The 27,279-nt window shown below is 38.8% G+C and overlaps 3 protein-coding genes across 4 annotated transcripts; 1 reads left to right on the plus strand and 2 right to left on the minus strand.

Moving 5' to 3' along the window:
• Positions 1 to 666: 666 nt before the first annotated feature.
• vkorc1l1 (vitamin K epoxide reductase complex, subunit 1-like 1) lies at positions 667 to 7,584 on the minus strand. The gene is made up of 3 exons (XM_062433949.1): positions 7,394 to 7,584; positions 4,244 to 4,353; positions 667 to 2,024 (listed from the first exon to the last, which is right to left on the minus strand). The coding sequence occupies exons 1-3, from the start codon at positions 7,582 to 7,584 to the stop codon at positions 1,798 to 1,800; spliced, it is 528 nt and encodes a 175-aa protein (XP_062289933.1). The 3' UTR covers positions 667 to 1,797.
• Positions 7,585 to 12,430: 4,846 nt separating this feature from the next.
• znhit3 (zinc finger, HIT-type containing 3) lies at positions 12,431 to 15,144 on the plus strand. The gene is made up of 5 exons (XM_062433950.1): positions 12,431 to 12,547; positions 14,058 to 14,089; positions 14,211 to 14,282; positions 14,638 to 14,715; positions 14,841 to 15,144. The coding sequence occupies exons 1-5, from the start codon at positions 12,480 to 12,482 to the stop codon at positions 15,032 to 15,034; spliced, it is 444 nt and encodes a 147-aa protein (XP_062289934.1). The 5' UTR covers positions 12,431 to 12,479; the 3' UTR covers positions 15,035 to 15,144.
• A 229-nt stretch (positions 15,145 to 15,373) lies between these two features.
• LOC133994617 (unconventional myosin-XIX) lies at positions 15,374 to 27,263 on the minus strand. Of its 2 annotated transcripts, none has more exons than XM_062433952.1 (24): positions 26,999 to 27,263; positions 25,644 to 25,791; positions 24,601 to 24,749; positions 24,172 to 24,285; positions 23,099 to 23,231; positions 22,935 to 23,004; positions 22,714 to 22,816; positions 22,351 to 22,447; positions 22,169 to 22,245; positions 21,979 to 22,069; positions 21,632 to 21,797; positions 20,837 to 20,910; positions 20,211 to 20,332; positions 19,951 to 20,061; positions 19,668 to 19,844; positions 19,446 to 19,583; positions 19,237 to 19,344; positions 19,060 to 19,130; positions 18,891 to 18,973; positions 18,087 to 18,223; positions 17,778 to 17,907; positions 17,372 to 17,457; positions 16,956 to 17,282; positions 15,374 to 16,843 (listed from the first exon to the last, which is right to left on the minus strand). In XM_062433952.1, the coding sequence occupies exons 1-24, from the start codon at positions 27,056 to 27,058 to the stop codon at positions 16,730 to 16,732; spliced, it is 2,886 nt and encodes a 961-aa protein (XP_062289936.1). In that variant the 5' UTR covers positions 27,059 to 27,263; the 3' UTR covers positions 15,374 to 16,729. The 2 variants fall into 2 exon arrangements, with proteins under 2 accessions (XP_062289936.1, XP_062289935.1); XM_062433951.1 differs by having other exon boundaries at positions 19,951 to 20,064.
• Between the last annotated feature and the right edge of the window lie 16 nt (positions 27,264 to 27,279).

The following is a 27,279-nucleotide window of genomic DNA, read 5'->3' on the forward strand; positions in this document are numbered from 1 at the left end:
CATACAAGTTACACCTTGTTAAGCATCTTCCATTCGTGTCAACAAAGTGTTACATTTTCAAAGTTTTGTTCACATCCTTGCAAATGAACTGTAACTCAGCTTGGCAAGATCACTGTTACTGTTCAATTGACATCAAATGTATACAGGCCCGGACAGTGAACTTAAAAAAAAAAAAAAAAAAAAAAAAAAAAAAGCCAGATGAGCAGTGAACGCAACTGAAACTGCGAGAGGAGAGATGCTTCTGCCACCCGGCCCGCTCTGCCGTGGAGCAGAGCGGACAATCACAGTGTAGCAGCCTTTGCTACCTCATGAGACTCTACTAGGGAGGGAGAAACACTTCACTGGTATCTTAATTTACAAAAATTGTAATCATAAAAATAAAGCCTTGGACCTGTGACAACAAAAACAACGAGCAAAAACTGGTGTTAACATGACATTTGCCCAACCCGCCCACCCTTCCCAAACAAAAAAAACAAAAACAAAAAAAGTTTTTAAAAAATCACCTTAACACTCCTTTAGGCACATAAGTCTTTTTATGGATCCCACTGGTATGGTTGTCAGAAATGCTTTTCACACAACAACAACAAAAAAAAAAAGAAAAGTGACGTTGCCTTTATGCAAACTTGGTGAAAGAGAACCTTTAGTTCTATTTAAAAGACTGTCGGTGGCTTCGGTTGAAACAATAACCACTTATAACAAAGAAATCCACACGACTCTGAACCGCATGCCTGACCGGGATCAGCAGGTGACGTGAGGTGTGTGTGTCCCCTGCGCTGACCGCGAACACATCTTCAGACTTCGTCCACCTAACTGTGACGTTGATCACCTTTTTTTTCCTCCTTTTTTTTTCTTTGTTTGTTTGTTTGTTTGTTTGTTCCGGGTTTTACTGACGTTTTCTGCTTTTGTCAGTTGTTGTTGTTGTTGTTGTTTTTTTTTATAATTCCATAAAGGTTTGTGTCAACACTTAAAATCACAATCTAGCCTGGAATATTGCTCAGCAGCTATTTACAGAATTGCAAAAAACAAACTAGTATCTGACTGATCTACACACAATATATCTCACATTGTCCCGTGTTCATTTTTAGTGGTCCTCTTCAAAAACAGAAACGTACTACAAAGTGTAAACATGGAAAAAACAAAAACAAAACTATTCTGTATAAATGTTAATCGTTTTGCCCCCAACCTCACCTTGCTGTAGAACCTTATCTGCAAACTGTACGATAACCTAATGAGTGTTTTTTTCCTCCAATTTTGGGACCCTCTCTCAAGAGTTTTAGTGCAGATCTGCTATATGGAGTAATAGGACCCTTCTAACCAGTTCAAGTAATCCCCTTTAATGTCCCGTTTTTCTTCCGTTCTGCGATCCTTTTTTTGTTCAAAAAGAGAGATGTCCTCCATCGTTCTGTATCGTGGCCTTCTGCCTCTGCTTGCTCGGGTGGATGCGTCTCCCCTCCACACACGAGCGCACGCACATACACACTCGCACACAGCCAGCCCCCCTTCCTTAAGTGAGTACAATGTTAAACAAGGTAAAAGAAATTAAAAAAGAAAAAAAAAACCCATTCATTTATAAATCCTTCCGTATTTGCAATCAACATAGAGGTGTCAGGCCCAACATTTAAGTTAAATTTCTTCATTTTTTGTTTGTTTTTTTGAACACACAGCAGAATAAACATTGGAAGCAAGGTCTCCTGGTGGCAAGTCAAAAATGTTCAGAGGTCACATTTCTTTTCTTTCTTTTTTATCTTTTTTCTCGTTTGTTTGTTTGTCGTATTTCTCTTGCCGTTCCCGACAGCTTTAGTCCTGCTTAGCCTGGAGCTGCTGCTTCCAGGCCTCGTTCAAGTAAACCAGTCGCTTGTAGTTGAGGATAAAGAGAATGAAGTTCAGCGCGTATGTGGTGATGCAGATGATGCAGAAGTCCTTTAGGACAAAGTAGAGGATGTAGCCCAGGTAGAGCGAGCCCACCACCGACAAGATGGATGTCGTCATGAGAATAAGGGCGGCCATTGCACTGACAGTCATTCCTACGGCGAGAAACAAAAACTAGGGCTTAGGGCAAAAGTGAAAAAGACACAACCTTGTGAAACACAAGCAAACCATGATGAGCCTACTCTTTCCTCTCTGGCTTTTTTCAGGCCTCGAGACGCTTCTCTATTTATACGGTCGGCCTCCTCGTGATGACGCTCGCCTTAAAACACACGCTGAACAGACTGGTCTTATCCTTCTGTTGTCACATGAGGTGCAGTCACAGCTCCGTGGCTTTTATTGCATCAGGTTTGTAACAATCACTGACACAACACATGAGGAGTCATTATTGGCAGGTCTTCCGTCTTTATCATCACTCATAAAGTCTAATTAGACGTTTGATTGGAATCCAGGATGCTCCACTTTATCCATAATTACAAATTGTTGGCTGTTCCGTAGCTGAACCTAAAATAGGAGCGTCCTGGTTTCTGTGACTGGGAAAACATTCAGTAAAATAGTTTGTGGTTTGTCTGCACATGAATGAGTCACATAGTGTAAACTGGCAACTCTCAAGGGATACAATCAACTAAATACAGCGTGCGAGGGCTCACTGTGTCAAAGGCTGTCACTTTCTATGACTATGTAAAGTAGAAAAAGTCTGTTATAATTCAGAGGAGGATCTTTATCCATGGCAGCGCTGCATTTAGCTTCCCCTGCACTACTACTAAATGCAGCGCTGCCATGCTGTTTAGTTTGTGACAGCTATCCTTTAAGTATCTCTTAGTGCATTAGACCATTGCAGGCGATATCATAAATCACTGAGTAGGACTGCTTTATGGTTGAGTTTGATTTTGCGTCAATATGATGAAGTGTTTTCATTTGTCAGGTATTCAATTTGCTGGATTACCCAAAAACCAACAATCTTCTCTAGTTATTTTATCCATAAAAAGAAGAACTCCCCTGATTTTGCACAGTCTGGTAACAGGTGCCAGGGAGGACTGCTGCATATGAAAACATGTATAAAGACTCCTGGGGTCCCTGAGGGAGCTGAGTGAAAAGAAATCTGACGGTGTGGAGTTAGAAAGGAAATGAGGTTCCCAGACTTCTGCTGCCACTCCTCATCTCCGCTTGAGGCTAGAGGCCACATCAGCTGCTTCTAGCATAATACATACACCCAAATATGTACAGTTCAGTGACTAAAGTAGAGTTGCATTGGGGGCAGTGAAGGAGTCAAGTTCTGACAAGCAAGAGAGAGAAAGCGTGATATCTGATTCTGCTGGATTAAGTTTCCAAACAGTGCTACAGGAGTGCTATGCTCAGGTAATTTAAACTTATTATGTCACAATATACATCTGTATTCCTATACAACACAACATATACCATGATAGATGTTATCCATATTGCCCATGCAGTATTTTGGGATAAGTCTCTATTAATTTCATGTGGATATAAACTTTTGAGTCTACAGCAAAGCCCTTGTGTATGTTACAAAAGTAGTCCCATGCTGTACACTGGTATTAATTGGAGATTAAAGCCGCGGTTATGCAGATTCTGGAGTCTCGCCCGCTAAATATTAAACTGTCCGAGGCCGTAAGAATAATGGAAGTTCTGACTGAGAAGTCTCGCCTTTTAATATGGAAATCTTGACCCGCTGTAGCAGTTTGGCTTAACTGGGCCTCTATTGTGTTAGTCAAATGAGCGCTAACTGCTGCGGCTAAAAGGACCTCTTGTTCTGTTCTGGCGCCAGGTGGCCGAGCGAGACTACGGGCCACTCGGCAGGCAAACATGTCAAAGCGGGGCGACTGAGTCAGCAATATCATCTATGTACTGAGGGTAGGAGAGTGTGACTGTGAAGGTAACCGAGCAGGAAAAACCTTTGAGTTAAAACAAGTCACTCGTGCGGAGAAATATGTGTGTGATGATGACTCAGACTGACAAACATGGCATGATTTATGTAATTAAAGGGTCAAGGATGAAGCCGCTATCAGCATAACAGCAGTCAAGGTCTTTTGATATACTCGTGGTTACTACACTAATATGTTAACTCTTTTAAAAAAATAATAATAACGAGCCCCCTATTTTAAATGATAAAATCTTATTTATACAAAGCCACTCTATAAGATTTCTGTGTCATGTGAGTCAGGTTTGGCCAAATATAGCTGTGACGGGAGAAGGAAAGAGTGTTGAGTCAGCCCCGGGGTTTTGTAACAGCAGGGGAGATTTGTCACCTGGGTTTCCGATGGTCAAACATATTTCTATGAAGGAAATGACATCTTACCTAGTAAGAGCTGAAAAGCATAAAAGACAATCCCGTAGACACTGTTGGGCTGGTTCAGTGCACTGTCATTTCCAAAAATTGAGCCCAGGAGTCCGAATCCTCGACCCCACCTAAACCACAGAGAAGAAACATCAGCAAAAAAAAAAGTAACTATTAAAAAGCAATGAGTGGGAGTAAAGGAGTGGAGAATAGATAAAAAAGCAGTTTACAGCAATGAGAAGCAGGTCAAATAATTTGAATAAAGCTGGTTTATGATGAGCAAATTAAAGTATTTCTGTGTTAGTGAACTAGAGCTGTAACTAATGATTATTTTCATCATTGATTAGTCTGCTGCGGATTTTTTGATCAATGGCTTTGTCTACAAAATGTCACAAAACAGTAAGTCCAAAGTGGCGTCCACAGATGTTCAGTTTTGTCTGACCTATAAATGAAAAATAAATTTAAAAAATCACCATCATTGAACAAGCTGAAAGCAGATAAAGTTTTGCAATTTTGCATGAAAATAGTTGACAGTTGACTAATCGTTTGAGCATCACCGGCCAGGTTGATAAATGGCAAACTAAACCCAACCTGGACCTTTGAGGAGGAGGAGGGGGAGAAAACAAATGCTGTAATACAATGTGCATTTCTTCCATTATTTGACCTTGGGGTGACTGCAACAGAAAATATTATTGACACAACTTGAGCAGCACGATTAAGGCCCTGGGTTGCCCACACCAAATTCTTCAGTGCATGTGACAGATGAGAGCCCCATAAAAGGCAATTCCTTTATTGAATTTACCTTATTTTAAGAACTCTTTTAAAGTACTTGTCTCAAGAGAGCTGCATTTTAATGTGTCTGAGTTTCTGCGGCAAGACTGCTGGTGCCGTTTGCCGATGTCGACCCTGCTCTCTCTTGTCCTCGCCTCGTTAACACCGATCTTCTGTTCAACCGCTGACTATAAACCCTTGGCGTGCAAGACATTAGATCTCACATTCCACTTTGTGTTTGTTTGCTGAGGAAAACTGAGGCTTTTGCCCTGCAGTGAAACAGTATGAGATTCTATTTATTGCATGTTTCAACATCTTTTTTTTTTTTTTTCTTTTTTTTTAACATGCTGGTAGATACAGTATCTCTCTGAGAAAAAACCAAACAAGAGCCAGCACACTAAAAAAGATAAGAGAGGTGCAGTCATTTTGGCTTGATCAAAAGTAGCAGTTTCTCTCTGTCGTCTCGAATGTTTCGACGTGTTCTGCAAAAATATCAACGCTTGTTGCTCTGAAACTGTTTAACTGCTCTACCGTGTTACAAACTTTCAGTGTGGTTTAATTTCTTTCTTTTTAATTAAAAGTGCTTGAATATACATTGATGTCTTTGTGTACTACTGTGCAGTTATCAATAATCATATGCTTAATTCTTCTTATTACATGACCAAATAATTAGTGAACATTAGGATTAATTCAATATGAAAGTGTTAAGTTTTTCATGTGTCTTTTGAGGCCCTACAACAGAAGCATATGGATAAGAAGAGGGTTCAATAACTCAGACTTTTCATCTCATTCACCACAACAAAATGCCTCATTGTGTCACAGACTCTTAAGCGGCATGTAGTAAAATATTTGGGAAGACTATGAGTCTATCCAAGTATGTTAATATTTTAAAATAACTACAAAAAAAGGCAAGTTACATTACATCTTAGTGTGCTATACGTTTTAGCAATCTCGTTTCATTTTCGACTTCGTGTGAGTTTGTTCCGCTCGTCTAATAAATTATGTTTTTATGGCTGACAGTTATGTTTCCCATTCATTTCATTACATCAGGCACTCTGGCTTTTGTTTCAAGGCTTTATCTCAAACTGATAAGCATTTCAGAAAGCATGCACAGAGCACACATTTAAACATTTGTACATAAATACAACACATTGCATCACTAAAGATAGAGGGGACTGAATGTATTTGTAGCTCTTGGATGGTGTTAGAGATGCGACTGCTGGACATCAAGATTGTTTAGACTGGAGCAGAAACTCCAGTGACAAAATTCTGAAATCCAGTCCTTACAAATACATTGGGCGTACACATTGTGAAACACGCACGCGCGCACGCACACACACACACACACACACACATATATATGCACTAACAGCTGATAACTGATAGCAGTTTATTTTAGATGACAATGGCAAAGCTGTCACTTACTCACTCACTCATATTACAATTGTATGTAATGAATCCTAGACAGGTTGCATTCCTGTTACGCTAAGTATGTGCTCAGGGCCAACTCTGACTTATTGGGTGAGATCAGATAGGTGGGGTTATTCACTGACAGTAAAGCCGGTATGGCAACTTAACAAGATTTGATTTAACACATGAGCTGTGATTTTTAATAGGCAGCTTTGTCTGTGGAGCTATCTGACTGGTAACAGTGTGTGTGTGATGGTGAGCAGCACTGACACTTTCAGGTACTGTGGCCAACACTGCCACAGTCCCCTCCACTGTCCTCTGGAGCAGCTGTGCGCACTGTCCCTTTAGGTAACTAGGGTGGTGTAGGGTTTAACCCCTCGGACTGACAGAGAGCCGGTGACATTAGCACGACAGCTAATGACAGCAGCATGACAGATTCAGTTACTTTTTTGCTAAAGCTATCAACAATAAACCAGGTAACCACCAAAACAAACACTTTAGCCATGACAGGCTTCACCCAGCAGCAGCAGACACACACATTCACAACAGTAACGTTAGTCTCTACAAGCTAACTTTTGAGCTAAAGTTAGGGGTGAATAATAGTTACGTGCACACAGGGGGCTGCTAGAGTAATCGATTTACATCAGCAATCGATAATTTAACAGTGCTGATAGCTCTCTGTTGATAGCTTCCTGGCTAAGATGTACAACGTTAACAAATGGGTCGCGTTGGCTAATGGTTAGCAGTTAGCTTCACCGATGCTTTAAAGCTAATGATGTGCTTGTTAAATGAAAGCTATCACTTCACGTCTATTAGACAGGTTGTTCACCTGGCAGCTCGCAGTTAGAGTTTGCAGTTAGCTTCAGCTGCCAACACGCAAATGTAATGAGTTCATTTGACAGTAAAACCCGCGCAGCCCTTCCCTCTGCCACAATAGCAGAAAGCTTGACTGAGCTTCAGTGTCGGCGCTCTTTGCTGAATTCAAATTACCTTGAGCTGAAGACTTTTGAACAGCTGATGGAGCTGCTGACGTCGCACATAGCCTTATAACTCGGGTCCCGGACCTTTTCCCTCTCGACGTGAAAAGCATAAAGAGACAGCATTATGCCCAGCAGGCAAACTAGAAGCCTGGCTATTCTTTCCCACCGAGGGGTGGACACTCTCAGGACGGGCGCCGCCATCACTCTCTGGCCTAGCTGGAGACACGCATACATACGCAGCGAGCTCGCGAGACAGAGCTGAGACGTGGAAACGCGTCAGCACGCGCCACACCGAGGGCGGGACACTGAGCTGCAGAGGAGAAACAGTACATACTGTACACACCATACTACACACTGTACATGCATAGCAGGGATGGGTTAGAGGTTACTTTAAAAATGTAATAGGTTACAGATTACTAGTTATCTCATTTAAAATTTAATAATTAATGTAACTATTTCAATTATTTAATCAAAGTAATGTAACTTATTACATTTGATTACCTTTCTAATTTTCTAACCAATGTTTTCAGCTGTTAGGGTAAGTGTACCCATTAAGCACCAAAATCTAAGTTCAGGTGTTTTTCATGGATACTGACATGATTTATAAGAGATAATATAAAGCAAGATTTATCTCTCAATTGAAAAATGTATTCATTAGTTCATGTAGATTTTGGAATATAAAATAATCTAATAATACAAATATATTTTATGAAAAAAGTCAAAAGTCTGGCATGGGCTTAATTGGTACTGTGACACCATTTAAGTCCACTTGTGCTCCAAATAAGCCCACGTCATGATTTATTTACAAAATATAAAAACATATTGAATTCAAAATATTAAAAACAGCAATATATGTATTCAGTAACATGTTAAATATTTAAAAAAGAGGGAAAACCCCTCCTGAGCAAAATCTTAAACGTCTGACATCAGATGTAACCCCCCTTTGTAAACAGCAATATTTTCATAAGTAACTATAATTTAATGACACGTATTTTCTCAGTAGCTGTAACAGATTACAGTTACATTTATTTTGTAATCAAATTATGTAATGCTGTTACATATAACTAGTTACTCCCCAACACTGATGGGTTCATATGATGAAACAATCCACACAACAATCTCAGCATGGATTTATAACATGGAATTTGCAACAACATAAACAAATGATCTGTTAATTAATAATACTTACTTTATTGATAGATTGATTTTATTTATGGATTATAAAATAAGAATTCCTTTATTAGTCCCACAGTGGAGAAATTTACAGTGGATAGTAAAAAAAAAACAGAAAGAGCATCAATAGGTATCATAAGGTAACATTATGTACAAGAGTAATATTGATGGTGAATGATAATATACTTGAGTTATATAGTGTTATTGCACATATTTTAAAGTGGAAAAATAAATGTATATACATATATATTGCACTATTTCACATTATCAGAAAAAGATATAAAATATGTGATAAATGATGAAATAACGATAAAATAAAGTGAAAACACTTAATTCCAACATGGTCTCAAAATCACGAGGGAAATTTACAGCACCGTCTAGCACCCATCATGCATAACAATAGAATAAAATGAGATGAATAGTAAAATAGGAAAGGTTGTTATACATTGTTCAGAACGATTAAAAAACGATGAGAGTAACCTAAATATTTGAGTGGCATATGAATTGTGATTTGTGGATTCATCTCTATAAATGGATTGTACATTAGACTACATAGTATTCTCACTTTGTGCAATGTAAACCATTGCCTTAACTTTATTAGATAGTATTTCCATAGCCAACATTAGCCACATTTCAGTTATTAAAGTGCCCTAAATTTAATTTCTCACAAAACAATGACACATTAGTAACACTGTTATTACTTAGGCTTACTGAATAGTAAATGTTATTAAATGATTGTTATTAATGATATATTATTATTTTAATATTTGATTGTAACAATATAAAATTAAAAGATGTATTATTATTTTGATATCCAACATTGGTTTTATATGAATGTTGTGTAAGTTTTCATACATACAGCTGACAGCTGCCATCAGCATGTACAGTGAATATCTTGTGTCAGGACACAGTGAAAACAGACTGCTCACTCTTTTTGTTGTTGTTAATAATAATAATAATGATAATAATAATAAGTGTATTTTAGGCAAGCATATTGACATGACTGAACAGTGTATACTCAGCAAATAGTATAATAGTTATGATTTAGTCTATTCTATTTTAATTTATTCAATTATTGTTTTATATTTGAATTAGTCTATTTAGTTATTATTTATTATTTACCCTTTAATTGTATTTTTTCTTTTACTTACCTCATTGTTTTTGTTTTTTCAACCCTAATACTTTAAATTCCCATTGGGATTAATAAAGTACTCTATCTATCTATCTATCTATCTATCTGTCTATCTGTCTGTCTGTCTATCTATCTATCTATATATCTATCTATCTATCTATCTATCTATCTATCTATCTATCTATCTATCTATCTATCTATCTATCTATCTATCTAATACATTCATACCAGTAATGAATAGAGCATGTGATATAACATAAACAAACCATAATCCATTCGCTTTTTTCAAATAATAAAAACTATAAATAGAATAACTTTACTGAATCGAGTTTCATATTCTCACATTGAAAACTATCCAGCTGCGCAGCCATGATCACGTGACTGCGTGTATATAAACACAGGGTGACATCATCTGTTTACTTGCTCCTGAGTTTGTCTGGTAGAAACTGCTGCACTTCGCTCCCAAATGGCGACAGACATGGAAAGATTTGTTTCTTTCGAAGAGACATACTACGATCAGTATGACTACTACAACCTGGTTGAATACCCTTGCCATGCTGGAGGTAAAGGCAGATCCAAGAGAGAGATCGAGCTGAACACAAACCGCCATTCCCCCTCTGGACACGAAAGGAAAATAGCAGAAAAATTTCACAACAGCGAGATTAAACGCAGGAGAACCAAGAGCGCGTCGTGTTGATGGCTTTCCTCGATGTTTAAAGGTAATAATATGCTTTTTTCTGCCTGGAAATATTCACCTACATGTTGAAAGTCCTATTTGTAAACAATAGGCCTTTATGGCATAATAATAAAACTACCTCCTGCTTGAATGTTTGCATAACTAGATCCTGCAAACTAGACAACGCCTGCCTTTGTGTCACACTCAGCTGCATTTGAATATATGCAGGAAAATTCAAATTTGCTTATCTTACTGGATTTGCAGAGTAAATAGGATCAATCTGATAGAGCATGTGATCATGTATTCCCCTTGTAATACCAACAGGCTGCTGTTTTTACAGCTGCCTACCACCTACTGTGTTTACATTTTAATACAATGAGACTGAGCTCCATTTTTGCACAGTTGGAACAACTAATATGACCCATTTCTTAAACTTGTTGTTACCATAATTAAGGCCAAAATAGTTTTTAAAAAATGAAAGCTGGAAACTACTGGATCAATGTTGATCAATCATTTGAGTCATTTTAAGCAACAATGTGAATCATCACTGTTTCCAGCTTCTCAAATGGGAGCCTAACCCTTTTCATTTTTATTGTTGATTGAATATTTCTTACTTTTTGACTCTTGATCACACAAAACAAGCAACTGGAATATGTAAATTTAAGCTTTTGCAAACAGTGATGGACATAATGAACTTTATTTACCAAATGATTAATTGAGCATATAACATGCTTATTTATCAGTGTTGAAAATAGCCTTTAGCAACAGCCTTAAGAAAATAAATATTGTGCATAAACACTATTACAATCCTGATGAAATCATTTATAGTTGAGTCAAACAAGTGGTTGAATTTGAACAGAAAATGTTGATGTAATGATTTGCGTTGACCATTTGCTTTCATTCTGATTTCCACACAGATCCAGATCTACGTTTGATATCCGATGTTGACTGTGGCCAAGTGTCTTTACCTTTCCTGACCCACGTGAATGATGTGAATGGGGCGTTGTGACATCAGGAATATGCCCAGTAATCAGTCACGAGACAGCTGTCCATTCCGTACTTTGCCCTGAAACAGGACCTGCTACTCTCAAGTTACAGCTGTGCAAGCATAGTTTATGTTATATAGGTAAATAGGTCAGTGGTGTGTGCTTGATTAAATATATATCGACATAGATAGACATATATATATATAGTCATTTCTGTTGGTGCAAGAGATGTTGTACTGTATTTTAATTCAATAAAAAAAAGATGTTACTTAACTAACATGGATTGTTTTATTTCTATTGCTCAGACCTGAACATAAAAACAATGTCTAGTTTATTATCTAGTTTAGTTTTTAATACAAATGATGTAATTCTGGTTAACATATGCTGCTTTACAAGTTGTATTTTTATAGTTTGTGTAAAAATAGCATCTAGCCTTTCTCATTTTCCTTTACGAGATCAGTGGTGCCAGCTTTCTTCCTGCTCTCTATGAATTATCTTTCCTGTTGGTGTCAAGTGTTTTGTCTGGGAGTGAGGGTGAGGGCTTGCTGCTTCCCTTTTAATCCCAGAGGAGTGACATGCACATCCATACACTAAGGTCAAGGGGCAGTTTACTGATATGAGCCATTTGGGTTTTAACTTGACTTAACTGTGACACTAACTGCTATCCACCCTAGCTTTCACCCAGCTCTTTAGGCAGTAGATGTATGTATAATAAGGAATAAAGAATTACTCAAAACCCTTTATGCACCCCATGAATTCCAAAATCAACTGGCAGGGTTAACAGTATAACAAATCCTTGTTAAAAGATGAAACCTTCCCACAATCTTTGCATATTTCAATGAAGCTGTCATTTTATGAAGTATTATCATTAGAAGCTTCTAGTAAATCGGACTGAAACTGATTGAAACATAAATGATGAATGACAACATTAATCTTACACCATCAGTGTTTCCATTGTGTCAATGTTTTGTTATAGTGTGACTTTTATTTTTATTCTTGGCTGAATTTACCTGCTTTTATTTTGAAAGAATGTTATCAGGAAGTGGTATTACGCCTTTTCCTGTATTCCACACGTGTGAAGTAGAAATCAACTGTATACTGGTTTATTTGATTCCTTTTATCCTCTAAGATGCATCTCTGCAGCGTGTGCGCCGAACACACACCTAAATACAGATGTCCGGCCTGCAAAATCAGATAGTAAGTGACGTTAGCTTTCTGTCAGCTGGGTAGTTAGCTTCTGGTTTGTTTGGCTAGTTTTTATGGTGTTACTCGTTAGTTAAAACAGTTATATGAGCATGAAGAATCCACACACAGTGGTTAATATATTGTAAGACGACTTTCCACAGCTTTGGTACACCATTAAATGTGTAAGACTTAATTAAAAAGTATAATATCGAATGATAGAAGCTAAAGCTGGGCTACGAGTTAGCACAACTACAACATAACGTTAGATACTCATGTGAAACGTGACAGTTGCTCTACAACCTTTAAAACAAGATAACTTTTCCATCTAAATATTAAGAATAAGAATATTACGAACAGATTTATACATATGCGTGAAAGGACCATTGTGTAGGATTCAGTGGCATCTAGTGGTGAAGTTGCAGATTGCAACCAAGTTAATAGCCCTCCCCTCAGCCTCCCCTTTGTGTTGTAGAGCCTACGGGGGGCACGAAAAACACAAATGGTCTTGTGTATGGTTTGTCTTTTTTGGGCTACTGTAAAAACTTGGTGGTGTAATATGGTGGCTTGCATGGAAGGAGGAAGGCTTGCATGGAAGAAGTAAATGCTAGATGGGATGGGCCAAACTGACTACTACTTGTGAATGTAGTAGTCAGTCCAGTTTAAGGTTAAGGTTAGTGTACAAATCTCATTGGTTTTGCAAATTGTTCCTCTGGCCCATCCAATCTAGCACTAACCAAAGAGGACCTGTCAATCTCACTCCTCATGCCTAAACCTAACAAACCAATGAAAAACACACATAAAATAAAAAGGCGCTATCTAGAGCCAGTGTTTGGTGTGTCTGTTTAGGGCTACTGTAGAAATATGATGGTGCAACATGGCGGGCTAACTATTCTTAGTTCTCATTCTTCTTATACACCGTTTAAAAAATACTAAACATTGCATTACATTTCTGCCAAGTCCGTTTTTGTAAATGCCACAAATTTTTACACACTGCCCTTTCCAAGGAAATAAATACACTTTGAAAAATAAAGGAGATTTTCAGGTCCGAAAGGTGAAGGTGGCACAGAGATACTGGACTTTGATCTATACCTTTTTTAATTAAAATGGATTAGAGTCCTTTTGGTGTTTCATGCCATAAAATATTTTTAGAATAACGGGAAGCCTGCAGTTTGTATTACTACGTATTAATGATTAAACCAAAGTACCACCGTTTCATCAACAGGCTCTTATGGCAGCAAAATAATCTAAATGATCCATATTTTTTCTCCCCATTAAGCTATTATGTAGACTTATGTATGTACATAACATAAAATTTCACATCCATAAATCTAAGTTTTCTTTACTTATGATGCCTAATTGTTTTCTGTTACTGTATTAATGTCACACAGTTCTAATTGCTTACTACTAAATGGAATCGCCTATTTAAACATGTATAAACATATTACTGATGTCAATGTGTTTTACCTTGATTCAGCCATTATTTGTATGTACAAGATACATTAATCATATTTTTCTGTTGTAGTTGTTCACTTGGCTGCTACAAGAGGCACAAAGGTAAATTAGCTTGATCTCAGTGTTTAACTGTTATAGTTGTATTATGTGTAAACAAAGCTGTGGTCCTACAATATTACACTGTTAATCATCCACTGACCCCCCATCTAATTTCTCTCCGTAGACACTTGCCTTCCTGCTCAACAGCTCCCACCCACTGCTGAAGCTTCTGAAGTGAAGCCTGCTTTAAACGCTGGTATGATGTTGCTCTCATCATTTCTGTGACTTCTTATTGGGAACAATTGCTATGTATAGAAAAGTGATAAACAAAATGCTGCTGTTTTTATCTAGATTTCAATTTCCACATTACACTGAGGTAGAGTGTGAGGACGAGTTTAACATTTGAATTTGTGGAAAATAGTAATTAAAGTTGTCAAAATTGTGCTCAATTATATTCAAATTTGTCACTAGCCAGGATTAAATCGCAGATCATATCATGTGAAATACAGCTGTATGGCATTAGAAGCAGAGATTGAATGACCACCAGAATTCAGCCTTCATGATTTTCTGATGCTGTGTGAAAAGCTCCTTTTGCTTTACCGTTTCTGCAGAGCCGTGGAGTGTTGAAGATCTTCTGCATGAGGATGACGTCACTGACAAGGTGCCTCTGCAGAGACTCCAGCTGTTAGGTATTAATTAACCTTTCATTTTTTTCCTTCAATGCTTCTGACAGCACCCAATGTCTCTTTATCCAACACTAATTAAGTCTTCAAAAAAGTCAGCTGTAGGTCTTTACTTTCTCTTTTTTTTTCAGGTCAATCAAAAGAGCTCAGAGATCTTCTTTGCAACCCACATCTGAGGCAGTTATTACAGTCCATTGACAGCTCAGACACGAGAGACAATGCGATGAGGGCTGCCATGCAGGAGCCTCTGTTTGGCGAGTTTTCAGATCAGTGTTTGAAAATTGTAGAAAATCAAGCACAATCAGTGACAAATGGTGATTTGTAAAACAGGTTTTTTTTGTGTTGGGGCGTTATATTTTTAAATATAAAATGTCTTGGAATAGGCCACATTGTGCCTCACCTATTGTGTAATTACTGTAATTTTTGTTGATTTAACCTCCACTCCTGTGCCTCGTCATGTTACAGTATGTATATAGTGTTGAAATAAATACTTACATCAATTCCTGAGTGGTGACAGTGTTGTCAAACAGCTGATCACATGCAAAGTTTGAGTTGCAGTTCAAATTTAAACAAGCTTTTAATAAAGTGACATTTATTTCAACAAAACACGTCATTTAAATATCGACACACTTCAAGTTCGTGTACACTGATCCCCAATGGTACCACAGACAAAAATGGTTGGTTAAAGTATACAGATTGCAAATGATATACTGTCATAATGTCCCTGACACACATTTACATGATATAGTGGTGAAAAAAGAATTATCCAGCAAATAAATGATATGCTACGAGTCAACGAAGCTGGTCCCTATGGATATCCATAATGTGATGAATGAAAAGCTAGGAGAGTAAATATCAGTGGTAAGCGTATATGAGGTACTGCTTGACATGCAGCATCACTTCTAATATTCAAAGTATGAACATCAAAGCTTTATAGCTATAACAACAAAATAAGTGTTTCCATAGAACACTAGCATAAAAAGACTTTGGTATGTTACATAGTACACAGCTTTGGATTGCAGCTGATTAGCATAGATAGAGGATGTGCATATTATATTGATCAAACAAAAAGCAGCAGTTTGAACAAACCTGTGTTCCTCCTTTTCCCTGTTTCACATCAGTAATGCTTGTTTTTGACTCTGCGTCCATCTGTTGCAGTTGTTTGTTTGCAGATGTGTGGTTTTAATGTGCAATATGCGCTTTACATGTGCAATACTTAATTACTTACCTCTCCCAGCATAAACCACACTTAACATGAATGCTAGATGTTGTGTTGACATCTTCAAATGAATCAGCAGTGTGTTTTTACACATAAATAATCATGGTTAAATAAATACATGTACTAACAGCTCATTCTGTGATTTGAGTAGATTTTAAGGAAGGCACTTGTCAGAGGCCCAATACTTCTATCAAACAGTCAAATGTTCCAAAAAGGCAACAATGAGACAAAAACTTGCCGTCCTGTCTTTTTAAAAAGGTGCTGAGATTGTGCCATAATTCCAGATATGGACTAAAGACTAAAAATTGTTTGTCATGCAGTGATCCTGACTCACGTCTCATTCGTGGTTTTCTGTTAATGGGACACATGACACATATTCTAAAAATGGTTGACAAAATGTTATCTGCCCCATCTCGGATGTAGAGGAACAGTGGACAGACTAATAACTGAGACTTTTAAATTTCAAGATGATTTTTGAGTCTCTGAGGCCTAAATAAGGCCAAGTTCAGGGTACACTGCATTATCTCACCTGACCTCCTGACACAGAAATTATTATGCAAGGGTGCAGGTGACTGCATCCTTGTATAATACAGACAAACTTTGGCACCCTTAAAGTCAATTTGAGACGTAAATGATCATTTTAAAGTTAGATGCAACAACATGATACATAACGATGCATCAGTTCCCTCGGTGTCAGATTGTAGACGGGCAGCTGCTTCACTGCTAAAGCAACTCTGTGTCAAATGATCCTTTATCTAACTCCATGAAATCAGGCTTTAGTGTTATCCAAAGAGGGAACTCTTATAAAGTTTTCTCTAGCAGGATCTCATTGAACCCTGTCACTTCAGTCTTCTTCCCTGGCTTTCTATCAGCATAGAGAAGTGGAGATCGCTGACAGTGCAGCTTTACGGATCCCTGAGTAAAAAAAGGCAGAGAAAAAAAGAATGTCAAGAGAACAATCTTAAAAACACTCGCCTGAAAAAATCATTCAGGAGATATAACAGAACTAGTGTGGATGTGCTCTCACCTTGGGTTGAGCCCGTATGGAGGCCACCCCCTGTGTGTACTGGTTGGTCTCCACCTTGTACTCCCCTTTCCTGGAGGGCAGGTTAAGGGAGGCCATGACAGACATCATCTTCTGGAAACCAGTGGCCGTCAGAGACACGGTGATGGACGGGGCCGAGGCCAGAGCCAGCCCCATGGGCCACCCTCGCACTGTGACGGGCTCTGGGATGCTGGAGAGCTGCACCGAGCCCCGCTCCCTGATAACAGGATTCAATGGTGGTATCTCCTCCTCCCCCACCATGTCCTTTGCGTCGTCCAATTCTGCCTCGGCCAAGGATTTCAATGCAGCCTGCAACCAAAAACAAAACAGTCATTTACACATCATTCATATGAATTCATATTACTCACAACTCCTTATGAAATGTCTCCAAATCTCACCGTCCACTTCCTCCAGGTGCTTTGGATGACTGACGCTGCTCTGTTCCATCTCTTGACCTGCTTCCTGACGAGCCAAGACCGCACAGCTGCAGGAAGCATAACACACATTCAACATCAAACCATTGTTTGAAACAATGTAGAGAGAAATATTAACATATTCCCATTCAGAAGGAAGTATGAAAAGAACATCTGTCATCAACAGTTAATCAGATGAGCTGTGATTGTGCTTGACAGCTTTTGTTGCTTCTGAAGGGGATAAACAGTGTCTGCCAACAAACAGTGTTTACAGATTCTGCCAGCTGAATCCTGTTGGCCACACAGTCAGGTCAATGCCAGCACACTCACGCAGTGGCAGCCAGGGCACAGAGCTGTGCTTATCAGACTCACCGGGGCATTAAGAGTTTACCTGCTTGGATCAGAGTGGCAGACTGCTGTCGGACGTGGCGTCTGCGTCGCTGGAACCTCAGCCAGCAGCACTGAATGGAGAAGGCACATTGAGAGAGGATCTTCCCCCTCTGACCTTCCAGCAAATCTAGCTGTGGGACAGAGCCAGGCAGGTCAGTACTCCAGAAAAAGACCAGACTCCTGATAAGTCATTAAACATTTACAGCCCCGCTAAGCACAATGCGACCAGACATGCATTTTTTTAAACTAAGTTATACATACAAACACTTTAAATGATGTGTGAGAATGCATGAGTGTATAAATAACTGACCATCAACTGAGTGAGAAAAACTTTAGTCCTTCCACAGTGCACCAATGAACTCTGTTTTTCAAAAGTTTGGTATTGTAACACCATCCTGAGGAGCTCCTCCACCTCTTGTGAAGCATCAACGCTGTCGGCCTCCGCGTCTGAGACAGAAAGACAATCAGGACATAGACAGAGTTAAGGATGAGTCATATAATTCAAGCAAAGGCTGAGCCGCAATCCAACTACAGAGATTCAGTTTTACCACACAGTGTTTGTTTGACAGTTTGTCAGCGTGAGAAATCCATCATGATCAACAGCACAGCTTCCACACAAACCAATGTGATTACCGTGAGTTCATGGAATCTTTAAAACATTGAAACATGCAAGTGCATATGAAGACAGAGAAGATGTGAAGAATTCTAACAAAATATTGACAGCACTCAGGATTAGTGAGCAGGTTCCTTGAGCATAAAAAGCAACAGAAAAGTGGGTTAGGACAAATATTATAGTTGAAGCATGCAGTGATAAAAAGTGAGTAAAGAAACATGAAGGAAAAGCAAAGTGAGCTCCGACAGTCAGACATGCATGCATTTACCTGGAAAGTTCATAAGAAGTTGCAATTTTTGTTAGAAATTCCAGTTTTTAGACACCAAATTGAAAAGTCCCCAAGGAGAGCAGAGAGCTGAGGAGCAGATTTACTAAGAGGACTAGTGTAGTAAAAGGAGAATAAACCAGCAGACCTAAAGAGAGGAAATAAAATCACTGTTTGCCCCATAGGAAACATGGCAAATTTGACGTCAAATAGATCCAGCAACAAACTGTACTTACCAACACTAGGAGTCCCTGAGTTGAGCTTTGAGTATTTCGATCGAATCAGTCCATAACGTTGAATGAAGCTTTTGAAAGGAATTCTGCACAAAAGGAAATGACAAGTTCTATAAAATCTAAGAGCAATGCAGCAATATATGAAGAATAAAGCAAAGAGAGGATATTTCACCTTATTGGAAAGCCAGCAGCACTGATATGTATGGTCTCCACAATCCCACAGGCCTCCAACTGCATGATCACCTGACAACAGACAAGAAATATCCTCATTACATATAAGATCTTTCTCTTTTGTGGACACAGAATATATAATAATAACTCCACCAGATTAAAAATGGGGAACATCTACCTCCTCCTTCTTGAAGGTCAGCGGCTTGCAGTCTGGGTTTGGTTTGATGCAGCGAGTGTAGTGAGGAGTCGTGTTGTGCAGGATTTTCATCAGGCTCTCCAGAGAGTTCTAAAATAGGGACACCAACATCATCAATGCCAAGATTAAACCCTCCCAGGAGGAACTCTACATGCCCCAACAAGCGGCTGTAACCATAATTATAAAGGCACCTTGAACTTGGAGACCACAGTGACTTTGCTGAGCCCCTTCGTAGGTGAGTTGTCAGATTCCTTGTCAGCGAAGATCTGCTGGAGCAGGGGGTTGTCGGCTTTCTGAAGCAGACCTATGAGCTCTGGCGGCACCGGGTCCTTGAACATAAAATCCAGCAGAGGGTGAGGGGGGGAAACTGCTGTGAGCTGTTCTGAACAGTTTAAAATGCTCTTCTTACACACCTTGTTTTTCTCCACCATGCCCTGGATCTGGTAGTTGACTTTGCCGGCGTAATGGGCCACGGTGAAGTGTGGCTCCTTGCTGAACTTATCCCAGCTGATGTTAGCGTTATCACAGAGCTCCTTCTCCAAACGGATCCTGAATGTCTGGGCGTCTGAGGCGCGATTAAGACGACTCTCCTACAGGACAGAAGGGTGAAAAGTTGATTATCCACTGAGTGTAAACAAATATATTTAATAATGAATGAATCAATGTTTGTGTTAAGCAAAAAAATGACCAGCACACCTCATTTAGAAGAGAAAACACACTGATGGGGCTGCCCTCTAGGAGGTCCAGACATCTTTGGTTGTCTTGGTATTTGACAAAGGACCACTCCAGCCCCTCTGACACATATTCCTCCTGGGAGAAGCACATATAAACATACAGTCAAGTACAAAGTCTGTTTTTAACATCACAGGGAAGGAAGGAGATTTCATAAACACTAAAGTCTAAAGTCTGGGAACTTGGGAAGTCTTCACAGGAAACAGAAAACCAATAGACGCTACCTGCTGAGCTCTGAGATAATGGGCCACAAAGTGCTGCTGGAGTTTCTCGTTGGCGTAGTTGATGCACAGCTGCTCCAGGTTATTGATCTGGAAACACTCGAACCCGTACACGTCTAGAACTCCTGGAGATCACAGAGGTGAGTGTTAGTAATCTTCTGTACTGCTCTGGCAATATAGATTTCTGATATGTCATACCAATAAAGCTTATTTGAATTTGATGAGTTTCTGTGTGAGTTTATAAAAAGAAGCTGCTCACAGATGTGAAGGGCTGCAAAGAATGAAATGTATTATGAGTTTATCTGCTGATTATTTTCTCAACTGAGATGAAATATTTTTTTAATAATAGTCATTCCCAATTTTTTTAGAGCCTACAGCGACAGCTTGTTTGCTTGTTTTGTTAGAACAGTCCAGAACCAGAAGAAGATATCCAAGTGACTGTTATACAACTCAATGAAAAAGCCAGAACCAGAGACTGTTTGGGATTTTTGCTGGTAGAATGGCCGAAAATATTATCACTAAATAAATCAGTTGCAGATTCATATTCTGTAAATCAACTCATCAGTGAATTGAATAATCGTTGCAGCTCTGCGGTAGTTCAGTGTGGTGAAAGAAAAGAATGCTTGTACCTATGAAGTTGCACCAGGTGGATTGGTCAGCACATATGCTGTTGTTGATGAATGTAACCAGCCACTCAAATAATCTGTAGGGAAAAAAAGGCAGAAAACCCACACTTAATCCAAAAGATGGAGACTTTATAAGTAATAAACAGTGATAAACAGACATGTCTCCCTCTCTGTGTACTGTAAACAAAAAAGATATGATGGTTTCACATTTAAGTGTTTGGTGACAACAGTCTTTGTACACGCAACAAAAACAAGCTCCAGCACGACCGGTAGAGAATATATTGGTCAGCCGATATTGACCTATGACAGATATGAGCATCGATAAATACGTGCCAATATTATTATTTTTCATTAGTTTTATAGGCAGCATTTTCTGTATATTTGATCATTTGTCTTAATTCAAGTTTAATATATAAATGTTTTTGTTAATTATAATTATTGTATACAAAAATGCACTGAAACAGTAATCACCAATGGGAATTTAAAAAGTTTATGTTAAAATGTTAAATATCATGGCCTCCATTACATATCTTTGTCACAAGTGTTTGATAACTAAAATTTGAAGGATCATTACAAAACATTTTTTTATTAAAAAATTTGTGTTTATGTATATATTTTGTACATTAGATTATCAGCCAATATATCGATATTGAAAAAAAATTTCTCACTAATATCTGTAATGACATCGGCCCTTAAAATCGGTCAGTCAGGCCCCAACAAAGAGCACTTTTTCCACAAAATATCATCCCAGTCTGACAAGCTGATGTATTATTTGTTGATAAAAATCCTTGTTCTTACTGTGCGTAGATGGTCTTTGCCAGACAGTCTCTCCTGACGCTGCACTCGGCCTGGGAGCAGGGCTTGAGCACACTTTGCTTCCCAGCTTTTAGCATCCTCACAGTTAAACAGGACTGCAGCTCCACAGCAGGGACGAGCAGCAGCTCAGCAGCCCTCTGCATGGACTCTAATGGAGCAGGGTGATGTCACGGAATTTAGCATGACACAGAGAAGTACAATCTGAATGACATCTTACACAACAAATCCCTTGATCGTTTATAACAGCCTGACATTTCTGATCAAAGAGATTTCAAGCACTCAGACAGTGGATCGGATTTGAACGCTTGAAACTAAATCGCATCCAATACCTTTCGACTGTTCCTCCAGGTTACACAGGTGTGATTCGTCCGCTGAAGAGCAGAAATTCACATTCCCCAGCTGCAGAATCCCTGCTAATATCTGTAATACATCACAGCATAAACAGAGGAAATTAAAGGCTCTACTCAGAAAGAAAGAATAACACAAAACTGAATTAGAAGTTGATGATTTACACCTTACCCTGAATATTTGCCTCTGCCTTTCTGTATCAATGCCCAGATGAACCATCGCCTCGACTGTCTCCTGGAAACAATCCTCTATAAAACATTCAACAAACAGTTTTTACGTGTGAGAATAACAAATAAAATCTATAAAAAGAAATGATAAAAAGTACAAAATGCACATAAAAAATAAAGACTGACCCTCAATAGTTTTTTCAACATTTGGCAGCCACGCAAAATGTTGATCCTGAGGCATCATCCACTCCTTTTTCTGCTCTTCTGTGGCTCCTTTCATCATCTGAAAAAACAACACACTCAGCATTAAGCTCTGTGGGAATGTTAATAAGAAAATGAAATACTTCATGTGCATCATTTGTTGGTGCTTTTCATGAACTATGAAAAATAACTCTTTCAGCTTTTACGGAAATGCTTTTTATCATATAATTTAATGGTTTTTTTTAAAGGATTTCTTATGAATATCCTATGAATATACACTTAAAAATAATTCAAAATCACCAAATTTGAAGATATGCATTTTTTACTGGACTGGGTCTGTTAACTCACCTGGTAAAAGATGTGAAAGTTCCTCTCATTAGCCAGCTGGCAGGCCACCCTGGTCTTCTCCAGCAAATAGGTTTGCACAGACGCTCCCACTAACATCTGACACCTTCATGTCAAAAAAATGTTGAATGGTTTAAACTGACCTACATATGCTGCAGTCTGCTTCATGAAAGTGAGCTGATGGTCTCATGTAAAGATGAAGGCAGTGAGTCAGTTGTTAGTACCTGTCTAGTTGGAGCTGGATGTACTTTCCAAAACGACTGCTGTTGTTGTTTCGTAGCGTGCAGGCGTTGCCTACATGGAGGGTTGAAATTTTGATTCAATGACTGTCCATAGTAGCAGTGTCTTTTTTTTTTTTTTACAAGACACCAGCTGTTAGTTCTCTTACCAAAAGCTTCCATGATGGGGTTGGAGTCCAGCACTCTCTTCTCTATCCTCTCTACAGTGCCCTGACTCTTCACCACAGAGGAAGAGGCTGCCACAGTAGCGTAGTACTTCATGAGGCAACGAGACGTCCATGTCTGTAAAGAAACAAATCCTTCATTCACAGCTAAGAAGTACACTTCAACCTGACAAAAATAATTAGTCATCTAAAGATCCTTTCTACCCATCAAAAGGCCATTTTACAGATTGTTTTTTCTTCTGTCACCATCCTCAGATTTTTAACCACTGTTGCTGCCAAAAATGTGAAAAGCCACATCCTCTCCTGTAGACCAGAGTACAGGGCATTCAGAGCAGCAGATGAACTGGCTTCACATTGAATGGCTTCGTTATTACATCGGTCAGTGAAGTGAAGACAGATGCAAACATCAAAACTGCCCTCAAGACCCTCTCCAGGCATGTTTTAAGACATGCAATATAATACTTATAATATCCTGCTAATAGTTTGTGTCTAATATGGTTTTTCCCACATCACACTTGTGAAAGTTTTATATCTTTTATTATCTATATACTTGTTTTTTTTATTGATTTGTTTATAATATCTAGTCTCCTTTATTAACTGCATTATCCTTATTTTAATTGTTTTCTTTTATTTTGTATCTTTTATTATTTAATCATACTCAACATCATTGTAAATTGGGGCCGACCCTGAATGATTTTCGAGTTTAAATAAAGGTTATAATTATAATATACTGGATCCCGATTGGCTTCCAAGCTCTTGATGTCACAAATCATGCTCGTAGGTACATGTGTTAAACTTGGATTAAAGGTGAAAGCAGAGAAACTTTAAAACAAGTGTCAAACTCAAATTACACATTTTTTAACACATTTTTGAATTGAAGGGGACTTTAAGAGTTTGCACTGAGCAAAGAATAATGATACAAATGATGAACACTGTTTTGTTAATAAATACAGTTTGTAATCATAATTTCCAGGGCATGAATCACACGAAGACTAAACTGACATGAGGAAACGCTGACTAATAAAGCAGGTTATGTTAATTATATATTCTCATGTTACCTTTCCTGCACCGCTCTCACCGCTGACCACCAAGGACTGGTTCACTGGCTCCACCTGACCCTGCACATTCCTGTAGGCTTCTTCTGCCACAATAAAAATATGTGGTTTGGACTCCTGTTGACAAAAATATACAGATCTATTAATATGCTGATAATTTCCCAGCTGCAGGTAGAAGTACATGACTTTGAGTTTGACAAAACAGGAAAGACAAGGAACTGGAGGATTCATGTTTGAAGTCGTTAAACTGAGCAGAAAACAGCTTGGTTGACGTGTTCTATGAAATATTGATCCTTACTGACACTTTTTTTTTGAAGATCTGCATTAATTGCACCACTACACAACATCCCTCAACATAATTAAAAATCCTACAGAGAAATATACATAAATTAGCTTAATTACAGTGATAGATTGTTGTGACGTTATAAATACCTGGGGCTGAGGAGCGCAGTGATACTCCTTCATCACATCCAGAGAGTAGAGGTCCGGTATGGGCTGGAAGGGGTTCAGAGCCACCAAAGTGCAGCCAGCATTGGTGTAAAACACCTTCACGCTGTACCTGGCCTGCAGGCATTTCAGCACTGCCAGAGGAAAACATTAAAACATCATTAAGCAGATATTTACAGATTACTGGATTAAAAATTAAATGGCACTGATGGAAGGTCAAAAAGATGAAATAATCAAATGTGGTTATTATTCTCTCTGTTAATCAGGTGATGCAGAATCATTGTTAGTAGTATAATCATTGTCCAAACCTAGATGCCAAGTGACATTATGAACAACACGATGATAGACAACCAGACGACTAAATGTATCTGACCTGAACAGATTCTTTTAGCCACACACCACAACCTAGTAGTGCTTCTAAAACGGTTTGATGTAGATGTAACATTATTATCCCTTTGGAACAAAAACTCCTCTATGCTGACCGTCCTGACCTCTGCTGTTAATAAGTTTGATTTTCTCCCTCAGGCTGAAACTAAAAGTGACACTGATCTTTTCTTACGTAACACTTCTGACACTGCATTTTTATGTCAGGAAATGTTTAAACAACGGACAGTTAAAATGTTGTACAGACTGTGACTAGGTACCCTTAAATATATGATGAAAGAATCTGAGGCTGGACGTTGTTGTTTTTGGGGGCATTCAGCAAAGATGAAATCATGTCCTTGGGTTTGCAACTTGAGTGAAACTTGTTCCCTATCATGGTGGCAGCATAGCAGCCATTAATGCATTAATGCTGTGTTTATCAACCCACACAGATTTTATCTTAACGTGAGTAAACAATACAGAGAAAATGCTGCAAACCAAGGTGACACAAGCTGGAAAACACTGTGGCTGTAAATACAGACAGTTTATGCAACAAATCAAACCCTCATTGACATGCAATGATAGATGTATGACATCTGCATACTTCGTTGACCATCAGACATTATCACCATCATCTCCAGTGACGTTGTAGCCCTACTCGTTACCTGTCGTCGGGGTCACTGGGTTAACTTTGGTGAGGTCGTCATAGGTGTGGAGTTGGTCCTCGTTGGTGAGGAAGGCCTGAAGTTCTCCTTCCAGTGAGTCATTGAGCGGCCGATCAGGTGAACAGGCTTTCTGGACAAATCCTTTCACCTGTGAGGATGGGGCAAAACGTGATGTGACGCACATAGAGAGGACAGTGTGTCTGGAGAAATAAATCTGCATCTTGTAAATAATGCAAATTAAATACAAGGAGGACACAATAAGGAAAATAACAAAAGCCAGGGAAAGGAGATATTTTACTACTATGAAACGCCCCAAAACGTTCCAGCTCAGCAATTAAATCTCAACTTTTTATTCTTGACTTTGCTGTCAAACATCACAAATCAGATTACATATGTAAATCGAGTATTAATTCTCACATTGTATGATATATTTATGGATGCGTTGGTTTACTTCAAAGGCCCACAGTCTTATTAGGTAACTGTTCCCTGCATTTTTGCAGAGTCACTTCTTGCTGAATGTGTCATGTGTAATCCATGCAATCCACGACAATCACTTCAGCCTGATAAATGGAAGTCTGCTTTATCCCGCCACAATCACGTGGCCTGTACCTGCAGCCTGGCAGAGGACTGTCAACAGACTGAGGTACTAAATTTGTGCAGACAGATTTAATCCAATACCAGGTAACCTACATCTCATCATTCTGTAAAGCCAATTAAACCATGTTTACATTCTTGATGCCATTAATTTAATAGCTAATGGTACTTAATAACATCCTGCGTACACAATACATGACATACATAAGTTGTATGTAATTGGCATAGCTTGGCATAGCTAGTGCATACAATTAACACTATAAAGTCACATGTTAATGCAGTATGGTTTAAGAATAAAACAATACATGAGAAAGGTGATTTCTGAAGTTATTGGTCACCTCTTTGAGTAGCCCTGGGATGTTGTCATTCCAAACTCAAGTCAATAATCTGTTAATTCAGTGACTGCTGTTGTTTATACTGGCAAACTGACAACTACGTAAGATATTATTTAGCTATTTAGAGCCAGTGGTATATACACAGTACAGCAGTCTGTGTATACCGTGTCTGTATGTTATATTTTAAACTGACTGATAATAACCGGCTGCTTGGAGCACATTTACACGAACAACAGCAGCTGTATTGTTAACGGTCACCAATTTACCTTCATAATACATTACAAAGGTTTGAATAAGGACCAGCCTATCAGAGCTGAGAGCCGGCACAAATTGATAAGGGTATTCCACGTTAAGTTTAACTTTAAACACTGAAGTTTAGATTTTACAAAGCAAAGGGGGAAACCTCTGCTCGGTGTCCTCACTTACCGTCGCCCCTCCATGGTTGAGTCCCACTCCAACGTTGCGTTGGTCGGTCGCAGAACTCATTGATTTTACCGTTAACGTCAGCCTGTCTGTCTTAAAACTCAGCTTTGATTAAAAAAAACTATATATAACTCTAATAAAGACGTTGTTTCATGATTCTACCCCTCAGTTACTGTCAACTTTTTTCCATTACTGTCAGGAATTCCACAAGGACAACCTCCCAACCGCCTGTTCCCTGTCCAACTGCCTCCCATCCTAGGAAGGTGAATTCAACGCCCGCCCTA

Source organism: Scomber scombrus, chromosome 14, assembly GCF_963691925.1.
Source record: "Scomber scombrus chromosome 14, fScoSco1.1, whole genome shotgun sequence".
NCBI lineage: Eukaryota > Metazoa > Chordata > Actinopteri > Scombriformes > Scombridae > Scomber > Scomber scombrus.